The sequence below is a fragment of the Periplaneta americana genome, chromosome 14 (assembly GCF_040183065.1).
Source record: "Periplaneta americana isolate PAMFEO1 chromosome 14, P.americana_PAMFEO1_priV1, whole genome shotgun sequence".
NCBI classification, from domain to species: Eukaryota; Metazoa; Arthropoda; class Insecta; order Blattodea; family Blattidae; genus Periplaneta; species Periplaneta americana.
In genome coordinates, this window is record NC_091130.1 from 12,094,876 (window position 1) to 12,109,945 (window position 15,070).

The following is a 15,070-nucleotide window of genomic DNA, read 5'->3' on the forward strand; positions in this document are numbered from 1 at the left end:
CCCTATTTTATCCGAAGGTATATTAGGGCTGATAATTAAATCATACATATTATAGCCCTGTACAAATAATTACATAAGATATATACATAATTATGACATAAAATACACATATTACATTAAATGTATATGACAATAAAAATCATATTTATATTATGCAAATACAAAGATATAAGATAAAATAGATATAATATATAGAGATAGATACACGATATATGAAATGCGGATATATTACATTCAGTACTTTCCCAGGACATATCACACACAGACTTGTTACTTAAAAAAAATAATAATAAGTGAGAATTTCGTAGAAATATACGTATTACTTTTAAGGACGTGTATGACATAAAAATGACATGAAATAGACATGACATACTAGTGCATGTTCAACACGTAAGACATAGACATATTATATACAATACACAGAAAAGACAAATAAAAAGGAAAATTACATAAAAACATATTATATGATATGAAAGAGTGATAGTATAGCTGTTATTATTATTATTATTATTATTATTATTATTATTATTATTATTATTATTATTATTAATATTATTATTATTTATTATTATTATACTTGAAGCAAGTAAAGCGGTCGGTTTGGAAGTAAATCCCGAAAAGACTAAGTATATGATTATGTCTCGTGACCAGAATATTGTACGAAATGGAAATATAAAAATTGGAGATTTATCCTTCGAAGAGGTGGAAAAATTCAAATATCTTGGAGCAACAGTAACAAATATAAATGACACTCGGGAGGAAATTAAACGCAGAATAAATATGGGAAATGCCTGTTATTATTCGGTTGAGAAACTTTTATCATCCAGTCTGCTGTCCAAAAATCTGAAAGTTAGAATTTATAAAACAGTTATATTACCGGTTGTTCTGTATGGTTGTGAAATTTGGACTCTCACTCTGAGAGAGGAACATAGGTTAAGGGTGTTTGAGAATAAGGTGCTTAGGAAAATATTTGGGGCTAAGCGGGATGAAGTTACAGGAGAATGGAGAAAGTTACACAACACAGAACTGCACGCATTGTATTCTTCACCTGACACAATTATGAACATTAAATCCAGACGTTTGAGATGGGCAAGGCATGTAGCACGTATGGACGAATCCAGAAATGCATATAGAGTGTTAGTTGGGAGACCGGAGGGAAAAAGACCTTTAGGGAGGCTGAGACGTAGTTGGGAGGATAATATTAAAATGGATTTGAGGGGGGTGGGGTATGATGATAGAGACTGGATTAATCTTGCTCAGGATAGGGACCGATGGCGGGCTTATGTGAGGGCGGCAATGAACCTCCGGGTTCCTTAAAAGCCATTTGTAAGTAAGTAAGTAAGTATTATTATTATCACTATTGTTATTATTAATAGTAGCAGTATTTCCTTTTATTGCAGCGTGTTTTGCCCTGTTGCATGTTAGGTTAATGATAAAAAGAGAGAAAAAAATAGTCCCTGAATATATACAAACAAAATTAACACATTCATATACCCTTTCTAATTGCATTAACTACAACTTCTCTTACTATGGCAGAAACACACAAACTAGCTATTTATAGTGAATTGTGAATATGTGATATGAATTCTGAAATTCTCTTGAACAGCATTTCTTTTTAAACATGAAACACAGGGGGTTTTCAAATTACCCAGAACATGAGATGACATGTGACAGTTATAACAGGCGAGTTCTTTCGAAAATTGGGCAATCAACTAGGAGGTGATGAACAGTCTGGTCGCTTTCCTCGTATTTACATATGGATTCATTTACATTATTGATTTTGAACCGTTTAAAATATGTTTTAAATTTTCCATGGCCTGCAAAGAATTGCGTAAGCACGAAATCGGGTATCATGTGTTTACAGTTTAACCTAGAGATTATTGTAGGGAAGAATAAGTCCCTAGTTAGATTGCCGTTATTATTTCCTTGCCATTGTACATCCCAGCGTGGTGTATTCACATTAAGGTTTAAAATGAAAAAAGAGTGGTTACTCTAGAGCAGACCTACAGAAATGTAGCTCCTTACTATCCCTTCTTACCCCACCCACCTTTTCTACCAGTGCGGACATGGCGTTCTAGTTACGCTCGGCTGCATCAACATTTATTCTCGCGGCGGCAGGTATACAATACGCTATCAAGAATTACAAATGAACAGATAATAAAATTCTTAGGAACATACCTTTATAAAGTAAGAGAAAAATGAATGAGGGAAATAAATAAGTTAAAAGACATAGTCACTTACTTACTTACAAATGGCTTTTAAGGAACCCTAAAGTTCATTACCGCCCTCACATAAGCCCTCCAGCGGTCCCTATCCTGTGCAAGATTAATCCAGTCTCTATCATCATACCCCACCTCCCTCAAATCCATTTTAATATCATCCTCCCATCTACGTCTCGGCCTCCCTAAAGGTCTTTTTCCCTCCGATCTCCCAACTAACACTCTATATGCATTTCTGGATTCGCCCATACGTGCTACATGCCTTGCCCATCTCAAACGTCTGGATTTAATGTTCCTAATTATTTCAGGTGAAGAATACAATGCGTGCAGTTCTGTGTTGTGTAACTTTCTCCATTCTCCTGTAACTTCATCCCTCTTAGCCCCAAATATTTTCCTAAGCACCTTATTCTCAAACACCCTTAACCTATGTTCCTGTCTCAGAGTGAGAGTCGAAGTTTCACGACCATACAGAACAACCGGTAATATAACTGTTTTATAAATTCTAACTTTCAGATTTTTGGACAGCAGACTGGATGACAAAAGCTTCTCAACCGAATAATAACAGGCATTTCCCATATTTATTCTGCGTTTAATTTCCTCCCGAGTGTCATTTATATTTGTTACTGTTGCTCCAAGATATTTGAATTTTTCCACCTCTTGGAAGGATAACTCTCCAATTTTTATATTTCCATTTCGTACAATATTCTGGTCACGAGACATAATCATTAAAAGACATATAAAATAAATTTTAAAATGTATGTATGCATATAATGTAAGAAGGTCTATCTATGTATATATCGTCCTATTACTAGTAAAGCCGATTAAGTCCACTTTTTGTGTGAAATAAGTCAAGTATAGTCCCCGACTTGTCTTTCCGTGCTCTGTATTCTGCTAAAATGAAATAAGCCCGAAATGTTGCATGCAGGCAACAAAACAATTACTTCATTTGAAGAATTTATTATGATTTTTCGTGCATAAATAAGTTTTAATTCCTGTTTTTACTAAACTTGCATTACTGGTCTTAACTGGTTTTACTAGTAATAGGACGATAAATAAATTGTACATTGATAAGTGAGTGATAGCTATATGACCGGATGTCAATGCTGTCATTCAACATTGTAACGCACTTCAGTCAAATAAATAAATATATAAATAAAATAAATAAAAAGTAAATAAATGAATAAATATATAAATAAATAAATAAATACACAATACGCGTACTGCTTAATAAATATGTTGCTAAATAAAAATGGAAGTGGTGCAAGATATTCCTAAAGCCTAGTTAAATCATTCCTTAAATGGTTTCCATGATCGAGTGACACATTGTAAAGCAGCTGAGGGCTACCAATTTGAACACATAATTTAGAAGGTGAGCTAGCTTTGTTTTGTTTTTGTTAAGGAAGGCGTATTTTATTATTTTAATATTCGATACACTTTTCTGTTTTCTTGACTTAGCAACACTGAATTTGTACAGAAGTATCAAGTGTGGATACTTTTTGAAAAGCTCTTAATGAGCACTATTCAAAAATAAAATAATATATTGGGTGTTCCATTTAAAATAAGAGAGTTGGAGTTACTTCCGGTTAAACCGGAAGTAGAAAAAACTCGGTAATACCATTATTGAGTTCTTAGTATATGGTTATCCCCACATACCAAGTTTTATGTCACTGAACCACATGCTTCAAAAGTTATTTAGGTGGTGCGGGACTTTTAACTAACCCTGTATAATGAAATGATTAAATCGGATTTATTTATTATTCAGTAGAACCCGGAAACGTGAAAGTTAATTGTGAATGCTTACATTTAAATACACTTATTTTAACAATATTTCCGTTATCGTTTCAGTTCCCGGTTTATTGTGGAGCAGATTTCACGCTTCTGCACGTTGTGGCATAAATTATAAACACTTCGTTTCTTGCAGGCATGACTCTACTCCTGGCAGACGAGGTGAAGAAATGGCCAGAATATGGCGAGGAATACTCCAAGAAACTGCGTGCCATGGCCCCCAAGATGCTAGATTTGTGCATAGCCGGGTCAAAACGTGACGAGAAACGGTTCAACGTCTTGACGCACGATGACTTGTGGATCAACAATATAATGTTGCGGGGGTCCACGGATATCCGCTTCATCGACTTCCAGATGCCCCACTTCGCCTCGCCCGGCAATGAACTTCACTTGATTCTCATGAGCAGCCTTGAAGACGAGGTTCGTCGTAAACACAAGGATGTATTGATGAAGGTCAGTACGTGATGAAATTTGAATTTCAGTTTTTAATAGGAACATTCAGTATGTCAGCTCCGATAGTAGATTTTAACTGAATGAAATTGCATACTTTATATTCATATATGAGGACATCGCCGTCTTTATTGAATAATCAATGACTGTAAGTAGTCATACATGTAGATACCTATTGTTGGAGAAAAATTCGTCCCGGCACCGGGACTCAAACCCGGGACCCTCATCTTTGCGCGCTGAGCGCTCTTTCTATCTGAGCTATGCCGAGACTCGATATACGGTACCTGCTAAACTTTCCTTTATATCATCAATGGCCTACTACAGTGATGTCAAAGCAAGCGCATTTTTCTGACCTTGACGTCATGCGCGGGCATTAAGCGCTAGGTATGCTAGGAGGAATAAGCAGCCTGTTGGATTACGAAAACAGTGGTGCACAAACTTCAAACGGAACGTGAAATTTTATGTCGTTATTTTTATATGGCTTCTTTCTGTTTGTTATTTTCTATATTGTCTGTAAAACAAAAGTACTAACACCTATTTCTTAGCTTAATATTGCAGTTGTGTTTTAAACGTTACTTACTTACTTACTTACCTACTGGCTTTTAAGGAACCCGAAGGTTCATTACCGCCCTCACATAAGCCCGCCAGCGGTCCCTATCCTGAGCAAGATTAATCCAGTCTCTATCATCATATCCCACCTCCCTCAGATCCATTTTAATATTATCCTCCCATCTACGTCTCGGCCTCCCTAAAGGTCTTTTTCCCTCCGGTCTCCCAACTAACACTCTATATGCATTGTTTTAACGTTAATATATGTTTTAAACGTTAATAACATATTAGAGAGTTAAGAAGGAATATTCAGTTAAATTCCATAGTAGTATAATATTATACTGTATTAAGTGGATGAAACACATCATTCATAAAGAAAGTGATATCCCAAAGAAAGAGATTGAGTATGACATGATAAGTTGGAATTCATATTGATGATATCTTTAGCCTTACAAAAGTAATCAATAAACTAATCAAAACAATATTACAGTACAAAGCAAAGTTACCTAGGTACTGTATCTGTTTTAAGCGTAACTATTATTACATAACAAAACTCTTATCGCATTATGCTTTTAAGGTGATATTGCTGAGCAACTTCCTATCATCAGAATATTAAATTATTTTCTCGAAATCTGCTGAAGCTATAGAGCTGACATTTTTACAACACATGGGCACGTATCTTTTGCTTATGACGTAACAGTAGTTGCTTTGCTAATTCATTTCCTTACAAACAATTTCCATGCGAATATTTTCAAAATTTTCAAAACACTGTCTTCAGTAATACGTATATACGGTATATTAGATTTACGAAAACATCCTGTAAGGCTACTAAATAAATAGGCCTATATCTGAAAATTTCACTTGTGTATAAAGAAAGGTTGAGAAAATATTTCTTTTGAATAAAAAAATCAAACTTGTGAAAAAAGAGCATTAAAATTAAAACTTACATTCTTATAATGCACTTATACTTCTCAGGCAAATCTAAAAATTAACATGGATACAGTTTCAATAAGTTCTCTTCCCTTTATCCATTGAATCAGTGCTGGCCATCCCTGAATATAGCTCGACCAAGCGGCATATACCACCTCTTTCTTCTGTCTCTTTCCTTTCCGCTGTAAAGCGCTCAGGCTCTCCTGGGCTCTAAAACGCGCGCTTGCCCATATGGGCATCAGTTGACGTCACTGGCCTACTATCTTCATTTTAGATATATGCAGGAGCGCATATTTAAATTACTTTATGACCATTTTCGACAACAGTTCATGAATATTGTTAACATAGATATATACTACTTAATTCTTTCTTACGCCGATCGATAGGCGATAATGCTAAATAAAAAAAAAATGTCCAATTTTGACTCAATGCTTTTAAGCTCCAACCGATTCAATTACATACAGTGTATATTTACGGTCTTATTAATAAACCGTGTTCAGTTTTTATACAAGACTTTTGCAGACTTGAAACAGAAAACTTTAGTAATAAACCATGCATAAGCGATGGATGAGCTATTCCATCTGAAATCGACCGAAATATAGAGAAAATTAACCTTACAATTTCTAAATACAATAAAACTTTTTTTGTACGTAGACAACTGTGATACAATGCTTTGTGCAAAGTTTGAGGCATCAGAACTTCATAGTGTTTAAATTAAAAATATTTAAATTTGTCGTATTTTCATAAAATTTGCAACTTTAAACTGCTGTAGCTCCGAAACCCTTTCACCCAATGATCGAAATCATGGTTTATTTTGATGCTGAGGAATTAAAGTTTACATTGACATATAAACAGATTTTCTTACTTTTTATGGAAATGGAGAAATTTAGATTTTTCCTCATTAATACGCCTTTGCAAAGGAAAAAATATTTTTAAAATATATAGTTAGATTCCGCATTGAAAGTACAAATAAACACATATTTTTTACTGATAAGAAAGTATTGAAAATATCAAATAAAGAAAATAAATAGTACGCGCGTGAACTAACCAGCTGACTGTGAGGCGGGAGCTAGCCGAGTTAAGCAAGGCCAGGAGACATAAACACGTGATGTGTCGTCTAGTAGTCATGAATATGCTAGCTTTATCATAAGTTTTCATAAACACAGGAGTAAATTGACGCCGAACGATCGTTTATCTTCAGCTCTCGGCCAGTGCGTGCGGTACTGCGCCGTTAAAGTCTAGGCGTGTGAAAATAATCTATTTAATACCCTCGAAACTTATTGCCGTACCACTAACCAAACAATGCCGAATCCCTCTTAATAATGCAAGGTTTTTTCTCAAAACTTTTTTTTTGCATTTTTACAAATTGGCAAAAAGCCTAAAAGTAAGTAAAATCAGATTATCTGTCTCTCTGTGTACAATAAAAATAAGAATTACTTCGTGACATAACCTACCAAATGTCAGCTTCAAAATGAGCTCTCGTTCAATGTTCTGCAGTAAACGGTTCCAGAGTTCTGAGCGCTGAAAGAGGCTTGTTTTTATAAAATACGCTAAATTTGTCGCTCAATAATACGAAAACCGTTTGACTTTCGATAGTATATTTTTGAAAATACACTCTCCTCAGCACCTTGTATAAATAGGGAAAAAATTAGAGTATAAAAAATGCGAGGTTTTTTACTGATCGATTTCATATGGAATAGCCCGGATGTATAAACAGCCTGTAACTATACATGGGAATTGCTTTGCAGTAGTTAAACACACGAAACTCCTTGTCTGAACGTTGTATAGTCCGGGTCAGCTAACTTAATACCCTAAAAGCCCATTCACAATGAAAATTAAGCATAACCGTAACATAAACACAGAAGTTTGCGCCCAGGCTACCAAATGGGATCATTCACAATGATTCACATAAGCATTGACATAAACATTACCGTAAGACGTTAACATGAAAGTTCGTAAACTCCAAACTTTCATGCTTATGCTTACGTGATTTGCAAACAGAACACAATCGTGGAGCGCTGAAGTATACGACAGAATATGAGGAAATGACGTCGTTGTTATGTTTCCATGGTTACAAAGTATGTTTGCTGTTATGTTTGTGTTCCCATCGTGAATGATGGTGTGACTTCTTAATTTTACTGTAACGTTAAGTTAACGCTTACGTTATGTTTAATTTTCATTGTGAATGAGCCTTAAGGGTGAAACCTAACCATTTCTCCCCTATTACTATATATGCCAGTGGATTATATTGATTTTCTAGCTGTCAGGTTGAATTTTCTTTTACCAACTTCGTTTCGAATTTCGGGTACTGACAAATCCTACAATTGACAGTTACTTTATAACTGTTATGTTGGCAACAATAACTTCGGTTTGCAGTATAATAAACATATGTATAAATAAGAAATATTAACCAAATGGAAAGAGTTTTTGTTAATGAATAACTGTAATGATTACATGTAGTATAGAATATATAGTGATAGTTATGAATAGTAAAATGTAGTTAAGGGTGGTTTCCTGGAAAACAGAAATGTAACAGGATCACCGTTAATCAAATGATATACAAATTATACATGATTTTGGTGACAATAAATATTAATAATAATAATAATAATAATAATCATCATCATCATCATCATCATCATCCTTCACGAATTAGGCCTCTGTAGACCTGTTTCGGCCCCATCTAGCAGTCTTCTAAAAGGTCTTCCTGGTCGACGATGTCCTCTAGGTTTATACTGCATCATAATTTTTGGGATTCTTGAATTTTCCATTCTTCTTACATGATCTAGCCAATTGAATTTGTATCTGCTGATTTTTTCTTCTACTGGTTATACTTTTAATTGTTCTAAAATTTCTTCGTTCCTTTCTCGGTCTAAAAGAGTATATCCTGCTGTCCTCCTGAAAAATTTCATTTCCGTCGCTTTGATTCTGTCCATGTCTTTTTTCTTTAATGTCCAAATCTCGCTTCCGTATAAAAGGGAGGGTAATGATAGTGTATTATATAGTTTTATTCTTGTAGATTTTGTACTAATTTAGCTTTTAATGTACTGTTTATTATTCCTAGAATTTGTGTAAATTTGGTAATTTTCTTGTTCACATCTTTTTCATTTTGATAAGATATTTCACAACCCAGATAATTGAAATTTTGTACTTGTTCGAGGCATTGATTATTGTGTATTATCTTACTTCTGACTGGGTCCTGTCCTAAAAATGCCATTACTTTTGATTTTTGTGCTGAAATTTTCATCCCAAAATCTTTTAATATTTTATTTAATGTATATAATAATAATAATAATAATAATAATAATAATAATAATAATAATAACAATAATAAAAATAACAAAATATCAATGACACTCGGGAGGAAATTAAACACGGAATAAATATGGGAAATGCCTGTTATTATTCGGTTGAGAAGCTTTTATCATCCAGTCTGCTGTCAAAAAATCTGAAAGTTAGAATTTATAAAACAGTTATATTACCGGTTGTTGTGTATGGTTGTGAAACTTGGACTCTCACTTTGAGAGAGGAACATAGGTTAAGGGTGTTTGAGAATAAGGTGCTTAGGAAAATATTTGGGGCAAAGAGAGATGAAGTTACAGGAGAATGGAGAAAGTTACACAACGCAGAACTGCATGTATTGTATTCTTCACCTGACATAATTAGTAACATTAAATCCAGACGTTTGAGCTGGGCAGGGCATGTAGCACGTATGGGCGAATCCAGAAATGCATATAGAGTGTTAGTTGGGAGGCCGGAGGGTAAAAGACCTTTAGGGAGGCCGAGACGTAGATGGGAAGATAATATTAAAATGGATTTGAGGGAGATGGGATATGATGATAGGGAATGGATTAATCTTGCTCAGGATAGGAACTAATAGCGGGCTTATGTGAGGGCGGCAATGAACCTCCGGGTTCCTTGAAAAGGCGTAAGTAAGTAAGTAATAATAATAATTAATAATATCGTGCTCCTATCTTGCTTCATTTGAAACTGAACTCGCTGTATTATTTTGCAGGAATACCATACATCTTTGTGCGATACGCTGACTGTACTGGGGCACAAGAATTTATGTATAACTTTAGAAGAATTGAAAGAAGAATATGCTAAAAGTTCATTGTATGGCCTGGTACTAGCGGTGGTGTATCTGCCAGCTATGCTGTGCTCTCCTGGCTATGATGTTCCTATGTTCGACTCCGATTGCAGTCTGGACAATAGCATTTACGATGACTCGAAGTTCGAAGAAGTTATGAGAGAAATACTTCGTGAGTATGAACAGCTGGGAGCGTTCGAACTGGCCGAAAAATATATTAGTTAACTATTTTCATAACATATAAGATGATAAGTGGCCTTTCTGTCTGGTGAAATGTCATGTTCATAGTCATCTTCGTTGGCTGTATGGTTATCATGCTTTCTAGGTACCAGCATTTTATGGGCTTAAACTTGGCAGAGGAAGATAAAATTGAAGATGAAAAGTGATGGTGAATGCTAACAGGGAAACTTTTCAAAATCATGAGGGGAAAAATACAGGGTTTAAGGTAGAAAATAAATAATTGTCGCAAAAATGCACAAATGAAAAATTATATTTGTGCAAATTGCGAAATGCTTGTGCAATATTATAAATAATTTTGCAGAAAGATAAAATTAATAAAGTATGCAGAAACAAAAAGTTACGTAATTTGTTTCTTGGAGTTTTATTACTTTCAATCCATCTTTTCACATACTAATATTCTTATGTAAATGAATCATTAGACGTAGGCTGAATTTACATCACTCCAAAATACGTTATTTTATGGGCACTCTAAACATTGAAATTCTTTACTAGTAGGCCCTTCAAGATTTATTGTTAGCAGAGTGCTAACTCTTTTTACTGAAAGGCGGTTTCTAATTCCAGTTTTTACAAGATTCATGCAACTAAATCCTCGCTCACAATTTACAGTATGCGATGGAATTATATAAATCAATTAGAAAAAATTGTTCACTTAACTTACATGAATTGCACCAACTTTTTGAAATCAATTTCTGTACATCTATTGCTCAATACCTTTTCGAACATTGCGCATGCCATTAGCATTTCACTTAAATCCAGATTAGTTCAAACACATCTCTGATTTCATTTTCTCCATTACCATCTTCGTTTCTGAAGTCCAATGTGGTTGTCGCATTTTTGCACATTTCTATTGAAAATTTGTTGCAATTTTAGAAGTCGAGTAGCAAAATGCGACTGAGGCTTAAACCCTGGAAAAATACCTATTGAATATTTGTATATAGTGTGTTAAATAGAAAACAAGGTGACTGATAACACACACTACAATACAGTCTCCAATAATAGCTTAAAATTTACATTTCATTTGCGTCTTCGTCAGGCCGTTGAAACATACATGCTTTTACATGGTTCTCCTTTGTCTTTCACATTTTCTCAGTAGCTATTAAAATCCGTTCTTAGCAACAATAAGCCTCATTATATCAACATGTAGGCCTATCGTACTGCAGAGCCTTACCTTTGTTTACAAGATCTGTTTAAATTGACCTTCACCCATCATAGCGACACGAAAATTGTCGTTACAATTGACGTCTTTTTGTATGTATTTGTGCAGTGTCGGATATTTTACAGCATGAATTCTTCATTAACAAGAGAGAAAATTTCATAATGAAATGATTAAATCGGATTTTTTCACTATTCAGAAGAGCTGCAAGGGACAATCAATAAGTTTCGGGACTGCAATGTAGGCAACACACAGGAAATAGGGAACGGAGAAGTTATCTAGAACCAAGGAAACGCCTGAAATCTATACTAAATGCATCACTTAAAATGCTGAGAAGAAGACTAGTCATAAGGCGTATATGGAGAGATTCCAAGAAAAATCACAATAGAACCTTGACATGTTTGCACAAAATCACGTGTAGAAGCTCAGTTCTTAAGGGGAGAGGATGGTATTTTTTTAAACTTTTTTCCTATGTTGTGTAAAATATTAATTTTTTGTACTGTATGTAGAGAGCTCATAGTTGTAGCAACTCAATAAAATATAAATATTTTGAGAAAAATTATTTGGGGGCCCAAATTTGAAAACAAATATATACCCAATGCAGGATTTTACTAAAACCGATATATCTAAGCCATTTTTAAATATAGAATCAAATAATTTTTTGCAATGTACTTGCAAAAGCTTGCTCTACAATCTGTCTGTAACAGAATTTTGATATTAGTCCCTACGTTTGTAAAATAAACAATCAAAATTTAATAACACTTTTTTATTTCCTTTTTCGCAAACAAACGGGCATATTTTAAAAATGAAATCAATTAAAAAATTCTGTTACAGAGAAACGTTTCCTAATAGTCTAAAGAATGTGTGTTCTAAATTTCATGCATGTATCTTTAATAGTTCAGAAATTATATCCATTTTTATCTGGCAATGTAGAAAAAAATGAAGTTACCGGAAACAACGATAAAAGGGTCGTGTGATTTAAAAGTCCATAGCGCAGGAAGTTTAAAAATGGCGTCTCAACATCCGATAAGGGCATAAATACCCATAAAATGTTATGCAATGCATTCCACACATATCAAAGAGTATTTTAAAGAATTTTTTTTTGAAAATTTAATTTACCGGAAACAACAATGAAAGGAGACGTGTGATTTAAAAATCCATAACGCAGGAAGTTTAAAAATGGCGTCTCAAAATCCGATAAGGGCACAAATACCCATAAAATGTTATGGAATGCAGTCCACACATATCAAAGAGTATTTTAAAGAATTTTTTTTTTGAAAATTTAATTTACCGGAAACAACAATGAAAGGAGACGTGTGATTTAAAAATCCTTAACGCAGGAAGTTTAAAAATGGCGTCTCAACATCCGCTAAAGTCACAAATACCCACAAAATGTTATGCAATGCATTCCACACATATCACAAGTATTCTAAAGAATTTTTTTTTTAATTTACTCATTTTTCACCAAAAAATATTGTCTTCTCCCCTTAACGACAATCTGACGCTGCTTGATAGACTGACTCAACAGGTATTGAAGCAATTATCTTCATGGCACGCGCATGTATGTTTAACGGTACAATAAATACAAGTGCAGTCCGGAAATAAATTGATTGAACCTTGTACTTGCATTCTTAAGGTTAGTGACCTTACCTGTCTTCTTGTAGATTCGACTATGAAAGGGGACCGTTTGTTTACAAAACATAAACCCCTCCAGTGTCGTGACGTATGGACAGGTAAAGAAAGGCTGCTATACACGATAATTGACGTGGTATGCTAGAATATTTCAACTGTAATTATTTCGGAAACTATGTCCCAAATAACGTTATCTTTAATCACCTAGCATTTCAAAAATACCTTTTGAATTAACCGGTATTTTGGATTATGATGTAGGCCTACAGGGTGATTCAAAAGTTTGCACACAAACTCAAGGAGCTTATAGACGGGTCTAAATACATCTGCTTTTATTCAACCATTGCTCCATTTTCATATCATGACCTTACTGCTTGACTACAGTATTAACTACAGTATTATGACAACCTATAGTACCGTTACCTTTGGTTTCTCTTCGAAGAGAATTCTGTTCCATTTATTAAAGATGATTTTTATATTAGTTTGTTGAATGTAAAATATATGTAGGCGATTTTTCACTCAATTTCTTTTCTACAATCGCGTGGATCTTTTACTTCTTTGAGCAGAAAATCTAATAATGCCTGTAGAAATGTTTGTAAATATTTGTCTACACGAAATATTTCAGTGCCTACCAAAACATTTCAGTTATTGGATAGCCGCGTATGCAGTCAATTCAGAAGCAACATTGGCTATATCGCAGTTTTTTTTTCCATTCTTTCTTTTCTTCCTGTTGATTCATTCCTCTATTACTCCAATCTCATAATCATTGTTATACCATCGACGCTAAATAGCTGTTACAGCGGAAAAACGTCGTTAAATAATTTAGTGATATTCAATACAAATATTATTGTTAATGTTTTTCACAAAGTATTACAGTGTGTATTATTTTTCATAGAGTATCATGTTTATATTTGAAAACTGTTACGTAAAATGTAAAAAAAAGTGTGAATGAAAATATCTTTAGTAGGTGAAGGGTTAGAGAATGTACAATGGTCGATTCTCCATGAGTGGAGAGTAGAATATTTGCGGACATCTGATTTGTAGCTATAGATTTACATGATATGGCCCATTTTGGCATAAACAAAATATGTTGTATGGTATTAAATGGAAATAAAGAGTTAATAAAATGAATTTCTTACATGTGCATGTATTTTTATTGTCGTCAAAATTGTGTGCAATTTGTATATCATTCGTTAATGGTAGGTCCTATTACATTTCTGTTTTCCAGGAAACCATCCTTAACTACATTTTACTATCAATATTATTCTAGTTATTTCTTAACAAAAACTCTTTCCCTTTAATTAATATTTCTTATATTATACATCTTGATTACACAATTTTTAACACTGTATCACTTCGGAATATGTATGATAAGACTTTCTTGTGTTAAATTTTAACGTACCTTGTTAACATGTTTCGACCTATTTTGGGTCATCTTCAGAACTGGTCGTTGTTGGTCTTGGCGCCTCTTGTTTCCTGTGAGGGTGCGTTCGTAGTGTAGAGTCAAAGAGTGTGTGTGTTTTGAAATTGAATTGTGTGTTGAGAATATCGTTGGGGTGTGTTTTCGTGTGTCTGTATATTTCATATTGTTCTAGTGTGTTGAGTTTCTGGCTTTTTGGTTGGATGTGCAGTATTTCCATGTATGTGTTGATGTCTCTGTAGGTGTGGTTGGCATTTGTGATGTGTTCTGCATATGTGGAGGTGTTTTGTAATTTTGTTATGGCTGTGATGTGTTCTTTGTAACGTGTTTGAAATGACCTGCCTGTCTGTCTTATGTAGAAGTTGTTGCAGGTGTTACATTTGAGTTTGTATACGCCTGTGTGGTTGTATTTGTTTGTTTGTGTTGTTTGTGTGTTGAGATGTTTTTGTAGAGTGTTATTTGTTCTGTATGCGATGTTGTAGTTTAATTTCTTGAATGAGGTTGCAATTTTATGTGTGTTTTTGTTTTCGTGAATCTACACTACGAATGCACCCTCACAGGAAATAAAAGGCGCCAAGTACCAACAACGACCAGTTCTGAAGATG

At 34.2% G+C, this 15,070-nt stretch overlaps 1 protein-coding gene across 3 annotated transcripts in view; it reads left to right on the forward strand.

The window, feature by feature from the left end:
- LOC138713155 (uncharacterized) overlaps nt 1–15,070 on the forward strand; it is a 51,303-nt gene that overhangs the window by 4,620 nt on the left and 31,613 nt on the right. Inside the window, exons 4-5 of one of the 3 annotated variants that reach the window (XM_069844989.1) lie at nt 4,141–4,457; nt 9,949–14,185. In XM_069844989.1, the coding sequence (XP_069701090.1) occupies nt 4,141–4,457; nt 9,949–10,248 (617 nt within the window). In that variant the 3' untranslated portion in view covers nt 10,249–14,185. Of the gene's footprint in view, nt 1–4,140; nt 4,458–9,948; nt 14,186–15,070 lie in introns of those variants that run through there. The other 2 variants (XM_069844995.1, XM_069844992.1) reach the window with 2 other exon arrangements.